The sequence below is a fragment of the Salvelinus alpinus genome, chromosome 30 (assembly GCF_045679555.1).
Source record: "Salvelinus alpinus chromosome 30, SLU_Salpinus.1, whole genome shotgun sequence".
Classification (NCBI taxonomy): domain Eukaryota; kingdom Metazoa; phylum Chordata; class Actinopteri; order Salmoniformes; family Salmonidae; genus Salvelinus; species Salvelinus alpinus.
The window spans coordinates 22,501,256-22,525,697 of record NC_092115.1 but is presented as its reverse complement, the minus strand read 5'-3'; the positions used below and the strand labels follow the sequence as shown (position 1 = coordinate 22,525,697).

At 43.8% G+C, this 24,442-nt stretch overlaps 1 protein-coding gene across 11 annotated transcripts in view; it reads right to left on the bottom strand.

Annotated features, from left to right (window-relative positions):
* LOC139559737 (disco-interacting protein 2 homolog C-like) overlaps positions 1 to 24,442 on the bottom strand; it is a 262,880-nt gene that overhangs the window by 25,656 nt on the left and 212,782 nt on the right. For 9 of the 11 annotated variants that reach the window (XM_071376023.1, XM_071376014.1, XM_071376015.1 and 6 more), the window contains 12 exons: positions 21,609 to 21,711; positions 21,038 to 21,102; positions 20,440 to 20,533; positions 20,021 to 20,140; positions 13,896 to 14,010; positions 11,059 to 11,198; positions 8,249 to 8,385; positions 7,677 to 7,885; positions 6,726 to 6,840; positions 5,281 to 5,482; positions 4,320 to 4,429; positions 233 to 313 (listed from right to left, as the gene is read on the bottom strand). In XM_071376023.1, the coding sequence (XP_071232124.1) occupies positions 233 to 313; positions 4,320 to 4,429; positions 5,281 to 5,482; positions 6,726 to 6,840; positions 7,677 to 7,885; positions 8,249 to 8,385; positions 11,059 to 11,198; positions 13,896 to 14,010; positions 20,021 to 20,140; positions 20,440 to 20,533; positions 21,038 to 21,102; positions 21,609 to 21,711 (1,491 nt within the window). The remainder of the gene's footprint in view (positions 1 to 232; positions 314 to 4,319; positions 4,430 to 5,280; positions 5,483 to 6,725; positions 6,841 to 7,676; positions 7,886 to 8,248; positions 8,386 to 11,058; positions 11,199 to 13,895; positions 14,011 to 20,020; positions 20,141 to 20,439; positions 20,534 to 21,037; positions 21,103 to 21,608; positions 21,712 to 24,442) is intronic. The other 2 variants (XM_071376016.1, XM_071376020.1) reach the window with 1 other exon arrangement.

Below are 24,442 nucleotides of genomic sequence, written 5' to 3'. Positions count from 1 at the left end.
CCACAGATACAGTGTCATGCAAAACTGCTGAATCAATACTAGATAGCAAGAAAATTATGATTTACAGTCAACATTTTCAATGGGTCTTTGATAGGGCTACTTCAAATAAAATCCTGATGTGTTTCTCTAACAGCCGGCAACAATGCCGACTATTTCAGTTGCTACTGCTATGTTTACAAAACATGTTAGGAGTCAGATGTGAACAATCACAATACAGCCAGGCCACACCTACCCTTGAGTTGAGCAGTGTGTAAAGCACATGGTCCGGAGTGGTCTGGGCCCTCCATTGTAACACTTCAGAGAGAAAGAGGAACTAAAAAAATAGAAAGAAAGAGGAAAGTAAGCCTGTCGCTGGATGGCCAGGTCACACTGAGAGGGGACATTCTGTCTCCGTGTTAAAATCAGACAGGAGGACAACCAGGTGTCACAAATCACACCCTATTCCCTGTTTAGAGTGCACTACGTTCGCCCAGGGCATGCATAGGGCTCTGGTAAAAAGCAGTGCACTATATAGGGAATAGGGTGCGATTTGGAACATTGCCGGGGTTCACAGGAAGTAGTCTGTTCTGTGTGTCTGTTGAAAATAGGCTTTCCTATGGAATTAGACAGGAAATATCAAATGACTGTGTTTCAACAGGACAACATCTGTCCCTACTTAATGACAAGAGCCCTAGTGTAAAACTAAACACTTTCAACAGCTCTAATTTTCACAGCCTTTTTCAAGAACTAGACACACATGCTAAGATGACTGTTGTTGGTGGGTGGATTTTGCTCAGGCCCTGGTGTTCAGAGCAGCGAAGTACTGTAAGTCCTGTTGTCTGTGATCTTCTATCTGTAGCAGTTGGACCGGTGGATTAAAACGGTGCATATTGAATTTCTAATTCATCACTATAAAACCAGGCCTGAAGACAGGCAATATTACACTACAGACTCCTAACTGTCCTGCTCGGTGCCTCCCACAGATCCAAACTGCAATTGGCATGAATTACACTTCCTCTATTTACTCCTCCACTGCCCGCACGGATGAAACTTTGAAAAATGCATAAGCTGAGACACGCTTGTCCCCTTCTCTCATTCCTCACACTGTCTTTTATATCTGCTGCACCAATATGGAGCTCATGTGTTGTGTGCTGGCTAGCCTTTCTCTCTCCCTCTATCTTTCTGTCTCTCTCTGTCTCTCTCTCCCTCAGTGTTGAAATATTATGAGTGCAGTTCATTGTGCTGCAAGAATGCTATGTTTTATTAAGAACTCAGCGTGTCACCTTCTAATATGAAAAGGACTGTAACATCTTCTCCTCAAAAGGTTAACAGGTTTTGTGAAATGGCAGACAAGTTTCAACCCCGGCACTGGTTATAATTACTGTACCTTTCTCCTAGGCTGAAATGGTACCCTATTCCCTATATAGTGTACTAATTTTGACCTGGGCACATAGTGCTCTGGTCAAAAGTAGTGCATTACAAGTGAGGGGCTGCCTGAGACTAAGTGAATCCCTCTCTGCACCCACACAAACATTAAGACAGGAACTTATTCCAGTCTGCCAACGCCTCAACAACATTAGGAAAATATGAACACTTTCCTGATGAAAACATCACTCAGGAACTTGCCATTAGCCCTGTGGATAATTTAATAAAACCAATGTATTCTGTTCGCTCTGGTCACAGGAAACCGTCCCACTACTGTAGAGGGGAAACTACATATCTCTGGATCAGTAGGAGACCGAGAGGCCCAAGCTTCATCCCAATTGGCACCCTATTCGGTATATAGTGCACTACATTTGACAAGAGCCTATAGGCTTGGGTAGTGCTCTACATAGGGAATAGGGTGCCATTTGGGATGCAAACCCGGTATTGTCAGAGCTGCGACAGCTAGAAGACAGAGACTGATAGAAAGTGCTGAGCTTTGTATTGAACTGTGACGGCCCACCCTCTCCTCTGAGATTCCCCCAGTGCTCCAGTGAAGCCTGGCCTTCCGCTCAGTACAGAATAGTACAAAGACCTTTTGTCTTTAATCAGCCCAGGCAGTCAGTGTCTGTCTGTAACTCAGATTCCAGGGCCTAGATTAGAATCAGCAGAGAAGCGCTTCATCTGTTAGTTAAAAGAGTCTGTGACTCCAGAGTTTAAGAGGATCCGCTGTCATGATCAAAGTGGATAGCTTAAGAGTCTTTAGTGTTATGTGACGAGGTGGTCAGTGGTGTACGTTTTCAGCAACAGTAACATGAAGTTTACTACAAAGTATTAGTTACCCTAGCAACGCTCATGTTGCATACATTGTTAAAACATGCTAGAGCAGCAACCATTACCTACCACACATGGCTAGACCCCCCCAAAAAATCACAACATTTTATATAAGGGAAATTGAGCTACGAAGAATAAGAAAAACCCATTCACACAGAGGGCCTGATTTTCAGATGGATGAGCATACAGATAGACAGAAAGACAGTCCATCCGGGTGCATTAAGGTGATGACTAGAGAGAAGCAGCAGAGATAGTATTATGGTTTGGTTGGCATGCTGAACAGAACAGAGGAAGGGATACAGACTGATGGTTGCTAGGGGGATTAGATCACATGAAAGGGTACATGAACAGTCTGAGTCAGAGGAATCCAAGCCACACCACAAACAATGTCTGCGTCCCAAATGGCACTGTATTCCCTATATATATTGCAATACTTTTAACCAGAGCGCTATGGGCCCTGGTCATTAGTAGTGCACTATATAGGGAATAGTGTGCTGTTTGGGATACAGACAATGTGCCCTGTCCTCCTGAGGGAAAGTACAAACAGAAGAAATCTGTGTGTGTTGTGTTGTCACAGTCGTTTGCCTTGTCACTTCACATTAGAGGGCATACTGCCCAGCGGCAGCCAGATGGGGTAATTGATGAGATTTTTCTGAATTAGAGAAAGTAGAAATCAATTCTCTCTCCGCTACGGCTACCCTCACCGTCGTTCAGCGCCACCAGCCAGGCACTACACATTCCTTTATTAATAATGACTTTCCACACCACTGCCATGGTAAAAGAAAGTGCTATCAAATCTAGTCTGACAAATCACATAGCTACACACCCTTACGGTTTGTACACCTCTGTATTGACAGGGGCTTCGTCCTAAATGGCAGCCTAATCCCTTTGTAGTGCACTACTTTTGACCAAAGCCGTATGGAACCTGATCAAAAGTAGTGCACTATATAGGGAGCCATTTCAGATGCACTCAGGTTAGTCCTAAAACCCTGAGGGAAATGTTCTGTTTGAAGGTAAAGTGAATGAAAACAACCAACCAAGACAACACAATCCTTCACCCAGACTCCGTTTACTAGTCTGATCTGCCATCCACTATGTGGCCTGTCTTGGGAAAACCTGACCTAAATATGAAGTCAGGGCTTAGAGAAGCCCAGACCACATCCCAGTCTGTGGGATGTTGATGAAGGGATTGTTCAAACACTCCGTGGAAATAGAGGGGAAGCAATGGAGACAAGAAACCTGGAAGCCTAGTGTCAATACATGGAACCTCTGCGAGAACACACCAAACTGTGTACCAAATGGCTCCTTATTCCCTATATAGTTAGTGCACTACTTTTGACCAGGGCCCATAAGGATAGGGTGTCATTTGGGGTGCAGTTCATGGGTACACTTACACACCCTAATATTAGGTATCTCTGCGACAGAGAGCCTCTTACACTTAAGGCTATGAAATCGAAGTGAAATGTCTTACTGTGCCTACGAAATATATCTTAAAGTGGCCTGTCTCTGTGCTGCTTTTAAAGGATTTGTTCCATATTAGTCCTGTAACCACATCCGTCTACTGTTACCAGTACAGTTTTAGCCTTTAAATTGAGTCTAACTCAGAGTGGATCTCAAACAATACATCTGACTGGACTGCAGAGCTATGGGGCTGTTGTCGGTATTGCTCCGTCCATATAAATGCTTAGGTATTATGAATGAAAGAATAGAATTAGAGAGATCATTTATAGAAAACAGAGGATGTGACATAAAGCCTTCAAATGACTTGAGGAGACTACAGATGAACAATGGTTGCACTACCACTACACTTGTGTATAAGGGGTCAAACGAGCGTAGACGGTCAAATGAAACATGAAGAGCGTGCCAGATTAAACCGGGCCAGGATGTGTCCCAAATGGCACCCTATTCTCTATACAGCGCACTACTTTTGACCAGGGACCATAGGGCTCTTGTCAAAAGTATTGCACTATGTAGGGAAAATAATGCCATTTGGGATGCATCATCAGATTCAGCTAGTGGCACACAGTCGATGGTTTAATGAGTGTGTTGATGAAAACCAAGCCCTCAGAGAGCCACACACACACCTTTCTTGCCTGATCATTGTCTTCCATCTGGCCCAAGTCCCTGCCACTAGCCTGGGCAATCCTCTTCCCCGATACCAGGTTCCCCACCATCACAGAGGCAGGCCCGATCTCTGAGGACAGAGGCATAGGGGTCAGACATACATAACCACACACACACACACACACACACACACACACACACACACACACACACACACACACACACACACACACACACACACACACACACACACACACACACACACACACACACACACACACACACACACACACACACACACACACACACACACACACACACACACACACACACAGGTGGTCTATATCCCTGGCTGTGATCTGTAGTGATATACACTGGCTCACATTGTGTGTGTGCAGTGAATTCCCCAGAAGACATTTACAGTGACAGGGTGGGCTGAGATTGACCTTGTGTTCAGAGGCAAATGGAACTGAATGGGTGGGTCAATTGACTGGAGGATTCTACTCTGACAGAGTGCCTTTCAGACAGAAATGGCCAGAGAAACTTGTGCTGTAAAGGAAGATCTATCTAGGAGGAACACAGTCCAGAAACTAATGGAGAGAGGTGACAGCTGAGATACGGAATGGAATGTGTTGGATCAGATGGGAAACATGTTACAATAGTCATCGGACCAGATTACAATACACTCCCTGTACAGTTCTCAATCTGCATGATCTTAGTTGTACACCTCATCCAACGTAATAAACACATATGAAGAAGTTGAAATAAATGAATGTAGATATCTCTATCTCCCTATCAGTACAGGTTTTTAAAATAGAAATCTAATATACATCTAAGTGAATCTACTTGCAAGTTCTGCACTGACTTCATTGCACCCAATAAAACCACACAAACTAAGGATTTCAATGAAACAAATGAACTATCAATCCCCTAGGCAGACCCACTCAGGATGGTGTGCTATGGTGTAACATAGTGTCTCACCTGGTTGTTTCTGCCGGGGCTTGGGCAGGTTGGTGACACAGGTATGAGGGCACATGAGGACGTTGCAGGGGTGCAGGGAGCCCTCCAGGAACAGCTGCTTGCTCTCTGACAGGTGGATTCCCCCCAGAGGGGTTTTAGGAAGGGTGTTGGAGGGGACCAGGGCCAGGCAATACACCCCCACCTGGTGGATCCCATCTATGGCCTGTATGGAGAGGGAATGCATGGGAGTGAATGAGAGAAAACCGACGGGCCACGAGCGTCAACGGCGCGTCAAATGAGTCTATTTGTCTTGCATCACCGCAGAGCAATGCTGGTAAAATGACCTGATAAACTGTCAGAAAATAGACTGTTTGTGCATTGTTAGTTGTTGTTAGAGTTGTGAAATGTGTCTATTTAGTGTTGATACGTTTAACTGCCAGTGCCAATATTATGTTTAGGCTAGTGCTTATGATACACGGTGTAGCAATGCAACGACATTGTATAATTTATCAACTGGATTGTGTTTCGGAATTATAGATCATGTTGTCAATTTCATTTCTTGACAGTAGGCTATCACTGTTTTAGCTTACAGCCGATTTGGTTGATGACGTTCAAACAGGGTGCATGGTTAGTGAGTGCCTTAGAATAATTGTTATGATCTCCGCTATGCTAAGTAGACTAAAGATGTACTTGAAAATGTATTGGACTGTAAGATATGGTTTATCAGTCAAATAGGATACATATGAAAACAACTGCCTACCTGTGTTGATGTCAACCATAGGCATATAGCCTAGGCAGGCTACGGCTGGAAAACTCAAGGAACTCCCATTTCGAGAAAGAATACAACTGTTTACTATGGATGTTCAAGACAATTACAGTGGCATATGCTACGCACTGTATCTGAATTGACACTGTCACACAAATGTTGATGGACATCTTCCTGTGTGGTCTGGGATTTAGGGTGATGTGTGCCCCATAGGCCTCTGGTCAAAAGGAGTGCATTATATAGGGAATAGTGTGCCATTTGTGACACAATCAGATAGACCTACAGCAGTAAAGACATACCATATATCGCCTGTATGTGGAGGAACAGTGATTGTTAGTGTTTGAGACATTCAAAGTACGTCTAATGGGCAAATCCTAACTGCCACTTAAGTTAAATTCTCACTTGGTCTCCCATTGACATCAATACATGAATAAATGAATATTCGACTTAAGTGGAACTAGGTGATTAGATTTGGCTACATAAAAGTCGTAAAGAAAGTACAGACATCAAGGCCATGTGTAACTGGATCAAGAGAGAGAGAAAATGTCTTTGTTTTTACTGCAATCATAAAGCTGCAGAAAGCTTTAATAGTGAACCACAGTCTCTTTAGCAATGGACAAGAACCTAGAGGGCTGGGTTACAGTACAGGGCTTTAAATCAGTCTACTGGCGTGTGTGTGTGTGTGTGTGAGTGTGCATACCTGCAACACTCTACTCATCCACTGAAAGCTGTCCTCCTCTGTAGAATCAGGTCTCTGCTCTGCCACCACCACAATCCTCTCATCATGTAACACAGTGATGGAGAACACTGCTATCCTGGAGCACAGAGAGACAGGAGACCGACCATATAATTACATAAACATTTACATTTAAGTCATTTAGCAGACGCTCTTATCCAGAGCGACTTACAAATTGGAAAGTTCATACATATTCATCCATATTCATCCTGGTCCCCCCGTGGGGAATGAACCCACAACCCTGGCGTTGCAAGCGCCATGCTCTACCAACTGAGCCACACGGGACCTTATATAGAATGAGTTATATGATCTCTATGAGACCAACACTGTTAAAACACTGCTATCCTGGAGCACAGAAAAACAGAGAAACAGACCAATACTGTTACCAACACAGCATTAGCAGAGACACACATCATCAGTCAATCAGCTACAATCACCATACTGTATTCATTAAGTAGTGTCAGGAGTTTTACCACTCCACTTGACTTGATCAAGAAATATAACCTATATATAGGGCCCAGAGTCTATTCTATAACCTATATCTAGGGCCCAGAGTCTATTCTATAACCTATATCTAGGTCCCAGAGTCTATTCTATAACCTATATCTAGGTCCCAGAGTCTATTCTATAACCTATATCTAGGTCCCAGAGTCTATTCTATAACCTATATCTAGGGCCCAGAGTCTATTCTATAACCTATATCTAGGGCCCAGAGTCTATTCTATAACCTATATCTAGGTCCCAGAGTCTATTCTATAACCTATATCTAGGTCCCAGAGTCTATTCTATAACCTATATCTAGGGCCCAGAGTCTATTCTATAACCTATATCTAGGGCCCAGAGGCTTACCTGGTTAGGTCACATGTTCAGAAAAACTCCTGTCGCTATATACACAACAAATGGATTAGAACCCACCTCCCCCTGTAGACAAACTTCATGGGCTCCACAGCCAGGGCTGTAGCCACGATGTCATCAGCGTTGTGCCGCCTTCCCCCCACCACCATGAGGCCGTCCATCTTGCCAGCGATGAAGCACAGCCCCCCAGGACCCACGAAACCCAGTAAGCCTGTCCTGGTGAAGGGGTACTCACTGATGGGAGCCCCAACACTGTTCATGGGGAACACCTAGAGTACACAGACACACACACATACACACACATTTGTTTATCACACTCATAAAAACCTGCAATACACACACAAGCATCACACACAATCCCTGAAATTCAGGTGGATAAAGTGATGGTTAAATTAGCCCAATGGCTAAATAAAACAAATGAATGAATGAACTAACAAATCACATAAGGGTGCAATTCCATTAAATGAGTCTCTCTCCACTAATGGATTAAAGTGCACTTGAGGAATTGTGAATGTGTTTTTCAGACTACGGAAGCAACAGCAGTTTTTAGAGTCAATCCCCAGGAGCTTCATTCGTCCCTAGCCAGGACCCAGGGGTAGCTCAACCCATAGCCCCATGCTGTTATACCTTACCTCAAAGGTGTTCTTGGTCATGCCTGAGAGACCGTAGTACGACGTCCCCGTGGCGACAGAACACACACACAGCTCCCCGATCTCATCTGTTTTGCATAACTGCGGAACCCCATCTGGTTTCACGACGCACATGAGAGCTGCAAAACATTCAAAAGAGGGAAAAAAGAGGGGAGAGATTGAGGCCAACAGTTTATTAGCAAATAGCACAGAGAGAGAGAAGAGAGTTTGGAGAAGTGGCCCAGCTACCTCCCCTGATCCTGATCAAGCCAAGTGCACTTCATTATATAGTCACTGTATTACTCTGCAGCACATAGCTGAGGAAACTGAGGGTGCGTCCAAAATGGCACCCTTTCCTGATTAAGTGCACTACTTTTGACCAGAGCCTTATTGTGCCCTATATAGGAATAGGGTGGCATTTGTGACGCAAGCCTGGTGTGTTCAGAGGTGGAGAGGACAGTAGAAAGGTGTTGGGTGCTTCATGACCACATCAACACACTTCCAGGAAGCCCTTAACAGACGGTAGGTGAAGTGGTTACGTTCACCCTTATCTGTTGCTGGTAGGAGACAGGTTAAGACAGGGTTAGGGAGGTGGTAGGGAGGGCCTGGGCCCCTGGGTCATGGCTGCAGGGTCTCTGTGTGGGTGTAGAGGTCCTATATAGACTACTATCAGAGCAGTCAGACACTCATCTGGGCACCACATGCAGGGGAAGATGTGACCCTCTGGTCTCTAGAAACCACTACACACCCTATTTCCTTATATACAGTTGAAGTCGGAAGTTTACATACACTTAGGTTGGAACCATTAAAACTCGTTTTTCAGCCACTCCACACATTTCTTGTTAACAAACTATAGTTTTGGCAAGTCGGTTAGGACATCTACTTTGTGCATGACACAAGTAATTTTTCCAACAATTGTTTACTGACAATTTCTGACAATACTTCCAAAGTTGTGGCAAAATGGCTTAAGGACAACAAAGTCAAGGTATTGGAGTGGCCATCACAAAGCCCTGACCTCAATCCCATAGAAATTTTGTGGGCAGAACTGAAAAAGCGTGTGCGAGCAAGGATCCTACAAACTTGACTCAGTTATACCAGCTCTGTCAAGAGGAATGGGCCAAAATTCACCCATATTATTGTGGGAAGCTTGTGGAAGGCTACCCGAAACGTTTGACCCACGTTAAACAGTTTAAAGGCAATGCTCATAAATACTAATTGAGTGCATGTAAACTTCTGACCCACTGGGAATGTGATGAAAGAAATAAAAGCTGAAATAAATCCTTCTCTCTACTATTACTCTGACATTTCACATTCTTAAAATAAAGTGGTGATCCTAACTGACCTAAAACAGGCAATTTAAACTGAGTTTAAATGTATTTGGCTATGGTGTATGTAAACTTCCGACTTCAACTGTAGAGCCCAAAGTGCTCTGGTCAAAAGTAGTGCACTATGTAGGGAATAGGGGGCAATTTGGGAGTCCCCCTTTGTATCCAACCCTCCCACTAAGTCAGATCACAATAAAAACACTCCTAGAAAAGTAGGCTGCTCTTCGCTGTGGAAAGCTCAGATTAAGCTTTATTATATTTTTTACTTTGTATGGGTCAATATATTTACTTTATACGTGGTCTTGCCGGTCACTTATGAGGCTTCTGTGAGTAATGCCAGGATTTTTGAATGGAAAACAAGATTCCATTAAATGGAAATGGAAACTCATTATCGTACTAAATAATAACTTCTGCTGTATAACAAAATGTGGATATCAAAGGAGTCATTTTTGGCTGAATCAGGCATACATCAAGTTATTGTGTGTGTTGGTGTCTGGTAAATTCAAAGCATCTACGCACATTCTGTTGTTTGTTATAATGCTTTCTATCCTTGTTAGGGGCAAAAGTCAGACATAAATCTGTGTTAGGGGTATAAATCAGACATAAAGCTGTGTTAGGGGCATAAATCAGACATAAAGCTGTGTTAGGGGCATAAGTCAGACATAAAGCTGTGTTAGGGGCATAAGTCGGACATAAAGCTGTGTTAGGGGCATAAGTCGGACATAAAGCTGTGTTAGGGGCATAAGGCAGACATGAAGCTGTGTTAGGGGCATAAGTGTCACGTTCCTGACCTTATTTTCCTTTATTTTGTCTTTGTTTAGTATGGTCAGGACGTGAGCTGGGTGGGCATTCTATGTTATGTGTTTCTATGTTGGGTTCTTTTCAATTAGCCTGATATGGTTCTCAATCAGGGGCAGGTGTTTTACGTTTCCTCTGATTGAGAACCATATTAAGGTAGGCTCTTCACACTGTTTGTTTGTGGGTGATTGTTGCTGTGTCTGTGTTTGTAAGGCAGACATTAAGCTGTGTTAGGGGCACAAGGCAGACATTAAGCTGTGTTAGGGGCACAAGGCAGACATTAAGCTGTGTTAGGGGCATAAGGCAGACATTAAGCTGTGTTAGGGGCATAAGGAGACATAAAGCTGTGTTAGGGGCATAAGACAGACATTAAGCTGTGTTAGGGGCATAAGGCAGACATTAAGCTGTGTTTTGGGCATAAGGCAGACATTAAGCTGTGTTAGGGGCATAAGGCAGACATTAAGCTGTGTTAGGGGCATAAGGCAGACATTAAGCTGTGTTAGGGGCATAAGGCAGACATTAAGCTGTGTTTGTTATAGGGTTGCATAATCTCTAGTAACTTTCCAGAAATTCCCAGGTTTTCCAGAAATACATGTTGCAGGTTACCGGATTTCCTTCCTATTCCCATCTGATGCTGGGAATCTACCAACCAGGATTTCTGGAAACCTTGGCATTTCTACCCTTGCTTACCTCCTGGCATGGCGGTGCCCACGTCCTGCAGGGTGAGAACAGACAGCTTCTCCTCAGAGTCCACCCTGATGACCCCGTGACTCAGACCCTGCATGGACAGTACTCCTCTCCCCGGGGGCTGGTTACTGTCGTCTGTCGGCCTATTAAGAAGATGATTACTTTATTGTCCATTTACTTAATGAGCAACAGAAATGTGTCTTCTGCATATCTCATTGACCCTGGTAGACATACGCATTCAGTAGATACCTATATGGTCGTTCTATATGAACGCAGTACATACATACATGGTCGTTCTATATGAATTTAGTACATACATACATGGTCGTTCTATATGAATTTAGTACATACCTACATGGTCGTTCTATATGAATTTAGTACATACCTACATGGTCGTTCTATATGAATTTAGTACATACCTACATGGTCGTTCTATATGAATTCAGTACATACCTATATGGTCGTTCTATATGAATGCAGTACATACCTATATGGTCGTTCTATATGAATTCAGTAGATACCTACATGGTCGTTCTATATGAATGCAGTACATACCTACATGGTTGTTCTATATGAATGCAGTACATACCTACATGGTCGTTCTATATGAATTTAGTACATACCTACATGGCTGTTCTATATGAATGCAGTACATACCTACATGGTCGTTCTATATGAATTTAGTACATACCTACATGGTTGTTCTATATGAATGCAGTACATACCTACATGGTCGTTCTATATGAATTTAGTACATACCTACATGGTTGTTCTATATGAATGCAGTACATACCTACATGGTCGTTCTATATGAATTCAGTAGATACCTACATGTTCGTTCTATATGAATTCAGTAGATACCTATATGGTTGTTCTATATGAATGCAGTACATACCTACATGGTCGTTCTATATGAATTTAGTACATACCTACATGGTTGTTCTATATGAATGCAGTACATACCTATATGGTCGTTCTATATGAATTCAGTAGATACCTACATGTTCGTTCTATATGAATTCAGTAGATACCTATATGTTCGTTCTATATGAATTCAGTAGATACCTATATGGTCGTTCTATATGAATTCAGTAGATACCTATATGGTCGTTCTATATGAATTCAGTAGATACCTATATGGTCATTCTATATGAATTCAGTAGATACCTATATGGTCGTTCTATATGAATTCAGTAGATACCTATATGGTCGTTCTATATGAATTCAGTAGATACCTACATGGTCATTCTATATGAATTCAGTAGATACCTACATGGTCGTTCTATATGAATTCAGTAGATACCTATATGGTCATTCTATATGAATTCAGTAGATACCTATATGGTCGTTCTATATGAATTCAGTAGATACCTATATGTTCGTTCTATATGAATGCAGTACATACCTATATGGTCGTTCTATATGAATTCAGTAGATACCTACATGGTCGTTCTATATGAATTCAGTAGATACCTACATGGTCGTTCTATATGAATTCAGTAGATACCTACATGGTCATTCTATATGCATTCAGTAGATACCTATATGGTCGTTCTATATGAATTCAGTAGATACCTATATGGTCGTTCTATATGAATTCAGTAGATACCTATATGGTCGTTCTATATGAATTCAGTAGATACCTATAGGGTCGTTCTATATGAATTCAGTACATACCTATAGGGTCGTTCCATATGAATTCATTCACTTTTTGACCGCACCCTTTTTATTTCAACAAAACCTTCCATACATGTTTGCCCATGGTAGAAGTGGTCAGAAAAGGGGTGTGGTCAAAAAGTGATTCATCTAGAAGGTCAATATACACAGAGAGCTTGGGTTCAGAACCAGGGTCAGCCACAGTGTAGTGCCACTATCAGCAAGTCCAAAAATACACATCCACCAATCAAAACCTTCATCCCATTCAAACAACAGCCAATTAGAGCTGTGGCTGTTCCCGAAGCTCAACGCCCATGGGACAACGGAGGGTCATAAAAAAAAACAGGACAACGCCACAATGGGGGTGCTTTCATTAGAGTTACTGCGTGTGTGTCCGTGCGTGTGTGTCCGTGCGTGTGTGTCCGTGCGTGTGTGTCCGTGCGTGTGTGCCCGTGCGTGTGTGTCCGTGCGTGTGTCCGTGCGTGTGTGCCCGTGCGTGTGTGTCCGTGGTCCCGTGTGGCTCAGTTGGTAGAGCATGGCGCTTGCAACGCCAGGGTTGTGGGTTCATTCCCCACGGGGGGACCAGGATGAATATGTATGAACTTGTAAGTCGCTCTGGATAAGAGCGTCTGCTAAATGACTTAAATGTAAATGTCCGTGCGTGTGTGTCCGTGCATGTGTGTTCGTGCATGTACTTCTGTATGTGTGTTCGTGCATGTATGTGTGTTCGTGCATGTACTTCTGTATGTGTGTTCGTGCATGTACTTCTGTATGTGTGTTCGTGCATGTACTTCTGTATGTGTGTCTGGGCAACAGAAGAGAAACTGCCATATGTTTTATTGGCATGACGTTTATTAGATGTGTGAGTTTGAAACTGTGTTTGCTTGAAATAAAATAATGTAATTGCCACAGTACCCGTAATGGCAAGATGCATGTGGCGCACACAGTGAACATTTTACAGTGTCATAATCAAGAGCAGGGAGTGAAATCTCAAATTACAGGAAAAAGTTAATTAAACTTGCCCTCGTTTGTGTAAGCAGTGGCTATTTGAAGTTGAGCTACACTATGTAACAGATGGATGAAAAAACACTGACCTTGAAATACCACAGGACAGCAAACGTAAGAGTTTTTGTTTTAAGAGCATATAAGTTAATACCAACGAGAGTGTGTGTGTGTGTGTGTACCTCCTGATGGCTACAGTGAGGGCCTCTGGAGAGCTGGCACAGGGACAGATCACCTCCGGCTTCAGCCCCTTACTCTGGAAGACATTGAGGAAGGCATCACACGACGAGATGGACCCTGAGAGAGAGGAAGAGAGAGGGGAGAGACAAAGAGAGAGGGGGATGAGAGAGAGGAAGACAGAGAAAGATAAGTTAAGAGTCAATGTTGAAGAACAAACAGATATCCTAATCCTGACACTACAGACTGACTTATTGACAGACTAGCTCATTCAAATTTAAGTTGTGCGGTTTTCCAGTGGGTTGGAAGCAATAGATTTAGCTCCTGTGCGAGGGGAGGAAAACTCCATTATACCAATCTAACATGTCAGCATTGTCTGATTATATGGACAACTGTTGCAGCAGGTTAATTGCAGGTTAATTGCTGTAGCACAGTTGATTTGCTCCATGCTTGCACTGCTTGTCAGCGCCACCAGAACCCTGTCAGGCTGAGCTCAGATGCTGAGCACACATACTGTTCATTATCAAATGACGTTGTCGGATTTCACTGCCTTCCGTTACCAGATCTCACTGCCTCTACACCATTCTAACCCATTTGTTCCTTTCAATTATATTCTTTAGATTCACATTTATAAGGCTGGCAAAGAACTGCATTACTCAACCCTTACCCTCCCATAGCTACAGTTGAAGTCGGAAGTTTACATACACCTTAGCCAAATACATTTAAACTCAGTTTTTCACAATTCCTGACATTTAATCCCAGTAAAATTCCCTGTTTTAGGTCAGTTAGGATCACCACTTTATTTTAAGAATGTGAAATGTCAGAATAATAGTAGAGATAAGGATTTATTTCAGCTTTTATTTCTTTCATCACATTCCCAGTGGGTCAGAAGTTTACATACACTCAATTAGTATTTGGTAGCATTGCCTTTAAATTGTTTAACTTGGGTCAAACGTTTCAGGTAGCCTTCCACAAGCTTCCCACAATAAGTTGGGTAAATTGTGGCCCATTCCTCCTGACAGAGCTGGTGTAACTGAGTCAAGTTTGTAGGATCCTTGCTCGCACATGCTTTTTCAGTTCTGCCCACAAATTTTCTATGGGATTGAGGTCAGGTTTGTGATAGCCACCTTGACTCTGTTGTCCTTAAGCCATTTTGCCACAACTTTGGAAGTATGCTTGGGGTCATTGTCCATTTGGAAGACCCATTTGCGACCAAGCTTTAACTTCCTGACTGATGTCTTGAGATGTTGCTTTAATATATCCACATCATTTCCATCCTCATGATGCCATCTATTTTGTGAAGTGCACCAGTCCCTCCTGCAGCAAAGCACTCCCACAACATGATGCTGCCACCCCCGTGCTTCACGGTTGGGATGGTGTTCCTCGGCGTGCAAGACTCCCCCTTTTTCTTCCAAATGTAACAATGGTCATTATGGCCAAACAGTTCTACTTTTGTTTCATCAGACCAGAGGACATTTCTCCAAAAAGTATGATATTTTTCCCCATGTGCAGTTGCAAACCGTAGTCTGGCTTTTTTAATGCCGGTTCTGGAGCAGTGGCTTCTTCCTTGCTGAGTGGGCTTTCAGGTTATGTCAATATAGGACTCGTTTTACTGTGGATATAGATACGTTTGTACCTGTTTCCTCCAGCATCTTCACAAGATCCTTTACTGTTGTTCTGGGATTGATTTGTACTTTCGCACCAAAGTACGTTCATCTCTAGGAGACAGAACGTGTCTCCTTCCTGAGCGGTATGACGACTGCGTGGTCCCATGGTGTTTATACATGTTTTTTCTTCTGAGGTCTTGGCTGATTTCTTTTGATTTTCCCATGATGTCAAGCAAAGAGGCACTGAGTTAGAGGGTAGGCCTTGAAATACATCCACAGATACATCTCCAATTGACTCAAATTATGTCAATTAGCCTATCAGAAGCTTCTAAAGCCATGACATAAACAGCTTGGAAAATTCCAGAAAATTATAGGCACAGTCAACTTAGTGTATGTAAACTTCTGACCCATTGAAATTGTGATACAGTGAATTATAAGTGAAATAATCTGTCTGTAAACAATTTTTGAAAAATGACTTGTGTCATGCACAAAGTAGATGTCCTAACCGACTTGCCAAAACTATAGTTTGTTAACAAGAAATTGGTGAAGTGGTTGAAAAACGAGTTTTAATGACTCCAACCTAAGTGTATGTAAACTTCCGACTTCAACTGTATCTTAAGCTATACAAATGTAGCAGTGGTACGTAGTGTTAGTTTTTACAGCACCAGTGGTAGATTACTGTAATGGTTCCATGGCAGCTGCTTGGTCAATTATATATTGGTTACATTATACTTCATTACAAGTCCCTGTAGTCGGAATCAAGACTAGAGTTATAAGACTACTTAGCCTAGGTGACAAAGGGACATTCTATGAGACCTGCATCATGAACATGGACAGAGTTACAGTACTATAGTTCTACACAATATTTTACCCCATCTGATATATTTCTAGAATTCATTTTTAGAGAGAGAGAGACAGAGAGACAGAGAGACAGAGCGAGACAGAGAAACAGAGCGAGACAGAGAGAGAGAGAGAGAGAGAGAGAGAGAGAGAGAGAGAGAGGCAGAGCGAGACAGAGAAAGACAGAGAGGCAGAGCGAGACAGAGAAAGACAGAGAGAGAGAGGCAGAGCGAGACAGAGAAAGACAGAGAGAGAGAGGCAGAGCGAGACAGAGAAAGACAGAGAGGCAGAGCGAGACAGAGAAAGACAGAGAGGCAGAGCGAGACAGAGCGAGACAGAGCGAGACAGAGAAAGACAGAGAGAGACAGAGAAAGACAGAGAGGCAGAGCGAGACAGAGAAAGACAGAGGCAGAGAGAAAGAGAGAAAGAGAGAGAGAGAGGCAGAGCGAGACAGAGAAAGACAGAGCGAGACAGAGCGAGACAGAGAGAGACAGAGCGAGACAGAGAGGCAGAGAAAGACAGAGAGAGAGAGACAGAGCGAGACAGAGAAAGACAGAGCGAGACAGAGAGGCAGAGCGAGACAGAGAGACAGAGAGACAGAGAGAAAGAGGCAGAGAGATAGAGAGAGAGGCAGAGCGAGACAGAGAAAGACAGAGCGAGACAGAGAGAGACAGAGAAAGACAGAGAGGCAGAGAAAGACAGAGAGGCAGAGCAAGACAGAGAGGCAGAGCAAGACAGAGAAAGACAGAGAGAGACAGAGAGAGACAGAGAGAGAGAGACAGAGCGAGACAGAGAGAGGCAGAGCGAGACAGAGAGAGAGAGGCAGAGCGAGACAGAGAGAGAAAGACAGAGCGAGACAGAGAAAGACAGAGCGAGACAGAGAAAGACAGAGCGAGACAGAGAAAGACAGAGCGAGACAGAGCGAGAGAGAAAGACAGATAGAGAGAGAGAGACAGAGCGAGACAGAGAGAGGCAGAGCGAGACAGAGAGAGAGAGGCAGAGCGAGACAGAGAAAGACAGAGCGAGACAGAGAAAGACAGAGAAAGAGAGCGAGACAGAGAAAGACAGAGCGAGACAGAGAGAGACAGAGCGAGACAGAGAAAGACAGAGCGAGACAGAGCGAGACAGAGAGGCAGAGAAAGACAGAGAGGCAGAGCGAGACAGAGAGAGACAGAGCGAGACAGAGAGAGACAGAGCGAGTCAGAGAAAGACAGAGAGGCAGAGCGAGACAGAGAAAGACAGAGCGAGACAGAGAAAGACAGAGAGGCAGAGAAAGACAGAGGGTCAGAGCGAGTCAGAGAAAGACAGAGAGGCAGAGCGAGACAGAGCGAGACAGAGCGAGACAGAGAAAGACAGAGTGAGACAGAGAAAGACAGAGCGAGACAGAGAAAGACAGAGCGAGACAGAGAAAGACAGAGCGAGACAGAGCGAGGCGGAGAAAGACAGAGAGGCAGAGCGAGTCAGAGAAAGACAGAGAGGCAGAGCGAGACAGAGAGACAGAGAGAAAGACAGAGAAAGACAGAGAGACAGAAAGAGAGAGGCAGAGAGATAGAGAGAAAGACAGAGCGAGACAGAGAAAGACAGAGAGGCAGAGAAAGACAGAGAGGCAAAGAAAGACAGAGAGGCAGAGCGAGACAGAGAAAGAAAGAGCGAGACAGAGAGAGGCAGAGCGAGACAGAGAGAGAGAGGCAGAGCGAGACAGAGCGAGACAGAGCGAGACAGAGCGAGACAGAGGGAGAAAGACAGAGCGAGACAGAGAAAGACAGAGCGAGACAGAGAAAGACAGAGCGAGACAGAGAAAGACAGAGTGAGACAGAGCGAGACAGAGAAAGACAGAGAGAGAGAGACAGAGCGAGACAGAGAGAGGCAGAGCGAGACAGAGAGAGAGGCAGAGCGAGACAGAGAAAGACAGAGCGAGACAGAGAAAGACAGAGAAAGAGAGCGAGACAGAAAAAGACAGAGCGAGACAGAGCGAGACAGAGAGGCAGAGAAAGACAGAGAGGCAGAGCGAGACAGAGAAAGACAGAGAGAGAGAGACAGAGCGAGACAGAGAAAGACAGAGCGAGACAGAGAGGCAGAGCGAGACAGAGAAAGACAGAGGCAGAGAGAAAGAGAGAAAGAGAGAGAGAGAGGCAGAGCGAGACAGAGAAAGACAGAGCGAGACAGAGCGAGACAGAGAGAGACAGAGCGAGACAGAGAGGCAGAGAAAGACAGAGGCAGAGCGAGACAGAGAAAGACAGAGAGAGAGAGACAGAGCGAGACAGAGAAAGACAGAGCGAGACAGAGAGGCAGAGCGAGACAGAGAGACAGAGAGAAAGACAGAGAGAAAGAGGCAGAGAGATAGAGAGAGAGGCAGAGCGAGACAGAGAAAGACAGAGCGAGACAGAGAAAGACAGAGAGGCAGAGAAAGACAGAGAGGCAGAGAAAGACAGAGAGGCAGAGCAAGACAGAGAAAGACAGAGAGAGACAGAGAAAGACAGAGAGAGAGAGACAGAGCGAGACATAGAGAGGCAGAGCGAGACAGAGAGAGAGGCAGAGCGAGACAGAGAGAGAAAGACAGAGCGAGACAGAGAAAGACAGAGCGAGACAGAGAAAGACAGAGCGAGTCAGAGAAAGACAGAGCGAGACAGAGAAAGACAGAAAGACAGATAGAGAGAGACAGAGCGAGACAGAGAGAGGCAGAGCGAGACAGAGAGAGAGAGGCAGAGCGAGACAGAGAAAGACAGAGCGAGACAGAGAAAGACAGAGCGAGACAGAGAAAGACAGAGAAAGAGAGCAAGACAGAGCGAGACAGAGCGAGACAGAGAGGCAGAGAAAGACAGAGAGGCAGAGCGAGACAGAGAAAGACAGAGCGAGACAGAGCGAGACAGAGAAAGACAGAGCGAGACAGAGCGAGACAGAGCGAGACAGAGAAAGACAGAGAAACAGAGCGAGACAGAGAGAGACAGAGAGAGACAGAGCGAGTCAGAGAAAGACAGAGAGGTAGAGCGAGACAGAGAAAGACAGAGCGAGACAGAGAAAGACAGAGCGAGACAGAGAAAGACAGAGAAAGACAGAGCGAGACAGAGAAAGACAGAGCGAGACAGAGAAAGACAGAGCGAGACAGAGAAAGACAGAGCGAGACAGAGCGAGACAGAGAAAGACAGAGCCAGACAGAGCGAGGCAGAGAAAGACAGAGAGGCAGAGCGAGTCAGAGAAAGACAGAGAGGCAGAGCGAGACAGAGAAAGACAGAGCGAGACAGAGCGAGACAGAGAGAGACAGAGCGAGACAGAGAAAGACAGAGCGAGACAGAGAAAGACAGAGCGAGACAGAGAAAGACAGAGAGGCAGAGAAAGACAGAGAGGCAGAGAAAGACAGAGCGGCAGAGCGAGACAGAGAAAGACAGAGCGAGACAGAGAAAGACAGAGCGAGACAGAGAGAGACAGAGCGAGACAGAGAAAGACAGAGAGGCAGAGCGAGACAGAGAAAGACAGAGAGAGAGGCAGAGAGAGACAGAGAGAGACAGACAGAGAAAGACAGAGAGAGACAGAGAGAGACAGACAGAGAGACAGAGAGAGCGAGAGAGATGCAGAGCGAGAGAGAAAGACAGAGAGACAGAGAGAGCGAGAGAGATGCAGAGCGAGAGAGAAAGACAGAGAGAGAGAGAGACAGAGAGAGAGAGGATACAGTAGTGTGGTCTTACAGGGGTTGGATCCATCGGCCACCACCAGCATGCGTAGTGAGCTCAGGTTGATGTCCCTCTGGTCCTTGTGGGCCACCAAGGCCCAGTGCATGTCCCTGGACTTTACACATGCCACCTTTGCTGTGGGATGGATCACATCATGGGAAGGGTTAAGGATAGTCCACATGAAGAAAAAAAAGAAGTCAATCAGTGTGGTCAAAATGCAAGTTCAATATTATTCAGAAGATATCCCTTTTGATGTTACTCCAATGTTATCGGTCAACATGCTAACAGTGAAGTAACAGTTTCAACTGTACATGAAACCATCCTTACAACCAAGTAAAATGCAATATTATTAAACAGTATCAATTGTCAAATACACATGTATCTACAGTATATTAGCTGAAGCTTGAGTGAATGGAGAGATGGTGAATCCAGACCTTTGTATTGGCACACTTTCTGGATCCAGGACAGTGGGTTGACCTTCATCAGTGAGTAGGGTATACTGATAACATGCATCATGTTCATCACACTCTGCAACAGGAGAGACACATTCATCAGAGCCGTTATTACATGTAAGTCAAGACTCAATCAAGACTGGTAATTATCAGGATTTTTCTAGGCTAATTAGGAAAACTGATATGAGATCTCATTGGTTACAACACTGATTAATTAGTGTATGCACTATGCATCCCAAACAGCACCCTTTCACCTTTATAGTACAGAGCCTTATGGGCCCTCGTAAAAAGTAGTGCACCCTATAGGTAATAGGATGCCATTTGGGATGCAGACTGTATTGCTCTAACACAACAGAGACTAAAGTCCCTGTGGCTACACATTAGAATATATTCACTGTTCGTTATAATTGGATTTGGGAGAACACATTTAAACAGTGGTAAAAATCCCCTCTGATAATATAATTCCCATTTCAAAATGGTGCTCAAAGAAAACATAGTAAGAATATAATCATCTTTAACGAGCCCTCTAAGCCCTGTGCAGACGTGTGTGTGTATCAAAGCCCTGCTGGAAGGTCCTCACCGTGAGAATACCATGCCACAGCCCCACGTCCTTCTTAAAGTCTAATACATTCACTATGGTCTCAGCTGCAGGGGAGAGAGAGGCACATAGAGAGAGAGGCACAGAGAGAGAGAGGCACAGAGAGAGAGAGGCACAGAGAGAGAGAGAGAGGCACAGAGAGAGAGAGGCACAGGGAGAGAGAGAGAGAGACACAGAAAGAGACACACAGAGAGAGACACAGAGATAGAGAGAGAGACAGAGAGAGACACAGAGACAGACACAGAGAGAGAGAGCGAGACAGACATAACAGAGCACATCAGAGTTTAATACAACATAGACATATCAAACAGTAACCCTGATACATGACATGTTAGATTCTATGTACACAATGCATGATCATTACTGTGAGAGATGGGGTTTAGATCAATGACTGTTGTGAGAAGCACAACACCCAGACAAGTGAAAGATGGAGAGAGAATCCAATTGTAATGAAAAAGTATATCTCTAATGCATGTTCTATGTCCCCCATAGCAGAGTCTTAGTGCTATGACTTCTGTAGAATGTCTTATCGGAGAGGGCTGCAGAGTCCCACCTTCTGTGTATCCACAGGACTGGGTGAGGGCCTGACAGTGAGTCAGCAGAGCTAGCCTCATCACCGTCACTCCCAGCACACTGCCATCCTTACACGTCTTATACTGCAGGTGAGCAGGGAAAAGGTGAGGAGAGAGAGAGAGACAGAGCGAGAGAGTGACAGACACACACAGAGAGAGCGAGAGAGAGACAGAGAGCAGGCGTTAGGGTGCTGTGTATCACAGTCACAAAGCAGCAACACAGACCATCATTACACATATGATGTATTGCCCATTATTTCCCCTACCTACTGTACGGTCATGTTGTTAGACGCCACCTGTTAATTACAGTACAGACAAACCATGGCTCATTTCAAACACTGCTTATAAAGCCACTCTACTGTTATATATCTGATTAATTATCAGTCACTACTATTGAGAATACCTATAATGCCTCTTAGCAGATGATGTTGTTCTGCCTACTTTTTACACACATCCTGGGGTAGGGCAGTGCTACTGCCATGTTGTGAAACTCAAATTCTGCCTTTAACAATCAGGCAGTAACATCCTGTCTCTCAGACCAGACACATCCCAGTCCTAGTAGACACACCCAGTACTAGATCTGAGGACGGGAATGACAGTCTTCACTCTAATAAAGCCATGGTGCTGTTTAGGCTAGGCCTCCTGCAGTCACTCTGATGAACGACCACAGAGCTAGCTTAGAGCAACATAACATAAACACTGTACAGACTACTGTCAGCATCAGCCACTGCCTGACTGAGCACAGAGAGAGAGAAACATATTTGTTTATTTATTTTTCCTTCTGTACTTGAACTATTTGCATATCATTACAACACTGTTATTATACTCATAATATGACATTTATAATGTCTTTATTCTTTTAGAACTTTTGTGAGTGTACTGTTTACTGTACATTTTTTATTGTTTATTTCACTTTTGTTTATTATCTACTTCACTTGCTTTGGCAATGTAAACATATGTTTCCCATGCCAATAAAGTCCTTAAATTGAATTGAAATTGAATTGATAGAGACAGAGAGCGAGCATTCCATCTGTCTGTCTGAGGGTACCTCCCAAAATGCATCCTATTCCCTACATAGTACACTACAGTATAAGGCAGGGCTGTTCAAATCTGGTCCTGAAGGGCCAAAACACTTCTGTTTTTTGTTTCTACCTGGTAGTTAATTGCACTCACCTGGTGTCCCACCTGGTGTCCCTTGATTGAATCAGTCCCTGATTAGAAGTTGAGGATGAAACCCAGAAGTGTTTTGTTCCTCCAGGACCAACATTGAACAGCCCTGCTATATAGGAAATAGGGGGCCATTTGGGACACTCTGGAATGAATAGTTGCAACTTTCATTATTCACAGTATATTTTATCTCAACCTAACTAATGGGAGAACAGCACTCGACATTTAGATGGATTATACCATTGATTTTCTAATCTGCACTAAGAGACAGGGAGATGGAACAAAATTATTAAAGGTGGACTGCACTTCCTGATCTCGCCTCATTTTAGACTTGGTTCATTAAGAAATGCTAGCAGCCATGACTGAATAAAAACGTGAGTTGGTTTCGAGGTGTGGTTTGATGTGGGTGTCTCGTGTGTGTTCGCAGGTGGGAAGAGTTAGCCAAATTATTTAGCCAATTAGCTTCAGTCGGCTGGTGTGCGACCATGGCAAAGTTGGTTTGACTTTGGATAGCCTATCTCTGGAGATAGTTAGGGACCATCAAATTACACAATGTAAATGGGACAATATTTTCATGTTGCACATCTTTTAGTTGTCTGATTAAATGCTTTCAATATTTGTATAGGAATTTCTACAATTTATAATTGGTTTGAGGTTTTTAAGTCATTGACATTTTTAGCTATTGACCTTTTAAAGTATTGTCCCTTGTACATTGGTCCCTAACTAGCCCCATAGGGATATCATATGTCAAATCAATTTTACCATGGGCATTACGATAGGGTCACGTGCAGCTGCGCTACGAATGTATGACTACTTGCTGCCAGCTGTGGGCAGGATTAAAATAAACCCAACACAAGAAAACCTGTTGTGTTACCCTTCATTCCGTGACACCATTTCCCCCCCCTATCATCTCGCAAATCTCAGTTTTGGACGAGACTGACTTTATGATCAAAATGATTCTACTTATACTTTGTAGTCAATTTTTGAACGATAATAAATGTTTACGACTCATATCAATGCCACATAGGCGATTTTCAAAACAAGAAGTTGCTTTTTAGGGGCAGTCGCTCTTTAAAAGTTAGACAGTCATTAGGCTAAGTCATTATAACAGACCTTCATGCTCTATATCTTACAGACTATCTGAAGTAGTATTACATTGAGAAGAGTGATAAATAGCATATCCAGATATCTGCTCAGCCTTACATATGTCTAGTGATGCACGACTACGAAAACAACCATGTCTAAAAGATTAAGTCCAGAACAAAATATTTCTGGAGACATTTTCCTTTGTAGAATTGACGAGGAAATTTCTTGTAAGCCATTGCTGAACATTTTTCTTGTAAATGTCCATTTGACTAAGGAGAGGACTAGAAAAATGTGGGGACTGAGTAGGAAAGTACCTTGAGTAAGCAAAAAGTACCAAAAAGGTCAATACCCATTACTGCAATTTTGGATTCTGTCTAGACAAACAATGGACCCATCCCAAATGGCAACCTATTCCCTATAAAGTGCACTACTTTTGACTAGGGCTTTGGTCATATGTAGTGCACTATATAATACTGTAGAAAGAAACTTTATTGTCCATCCAGGATAGACATTTTTCTTTGGCATCACCTTCCATTAAAAGGATCACATACACATACATTCT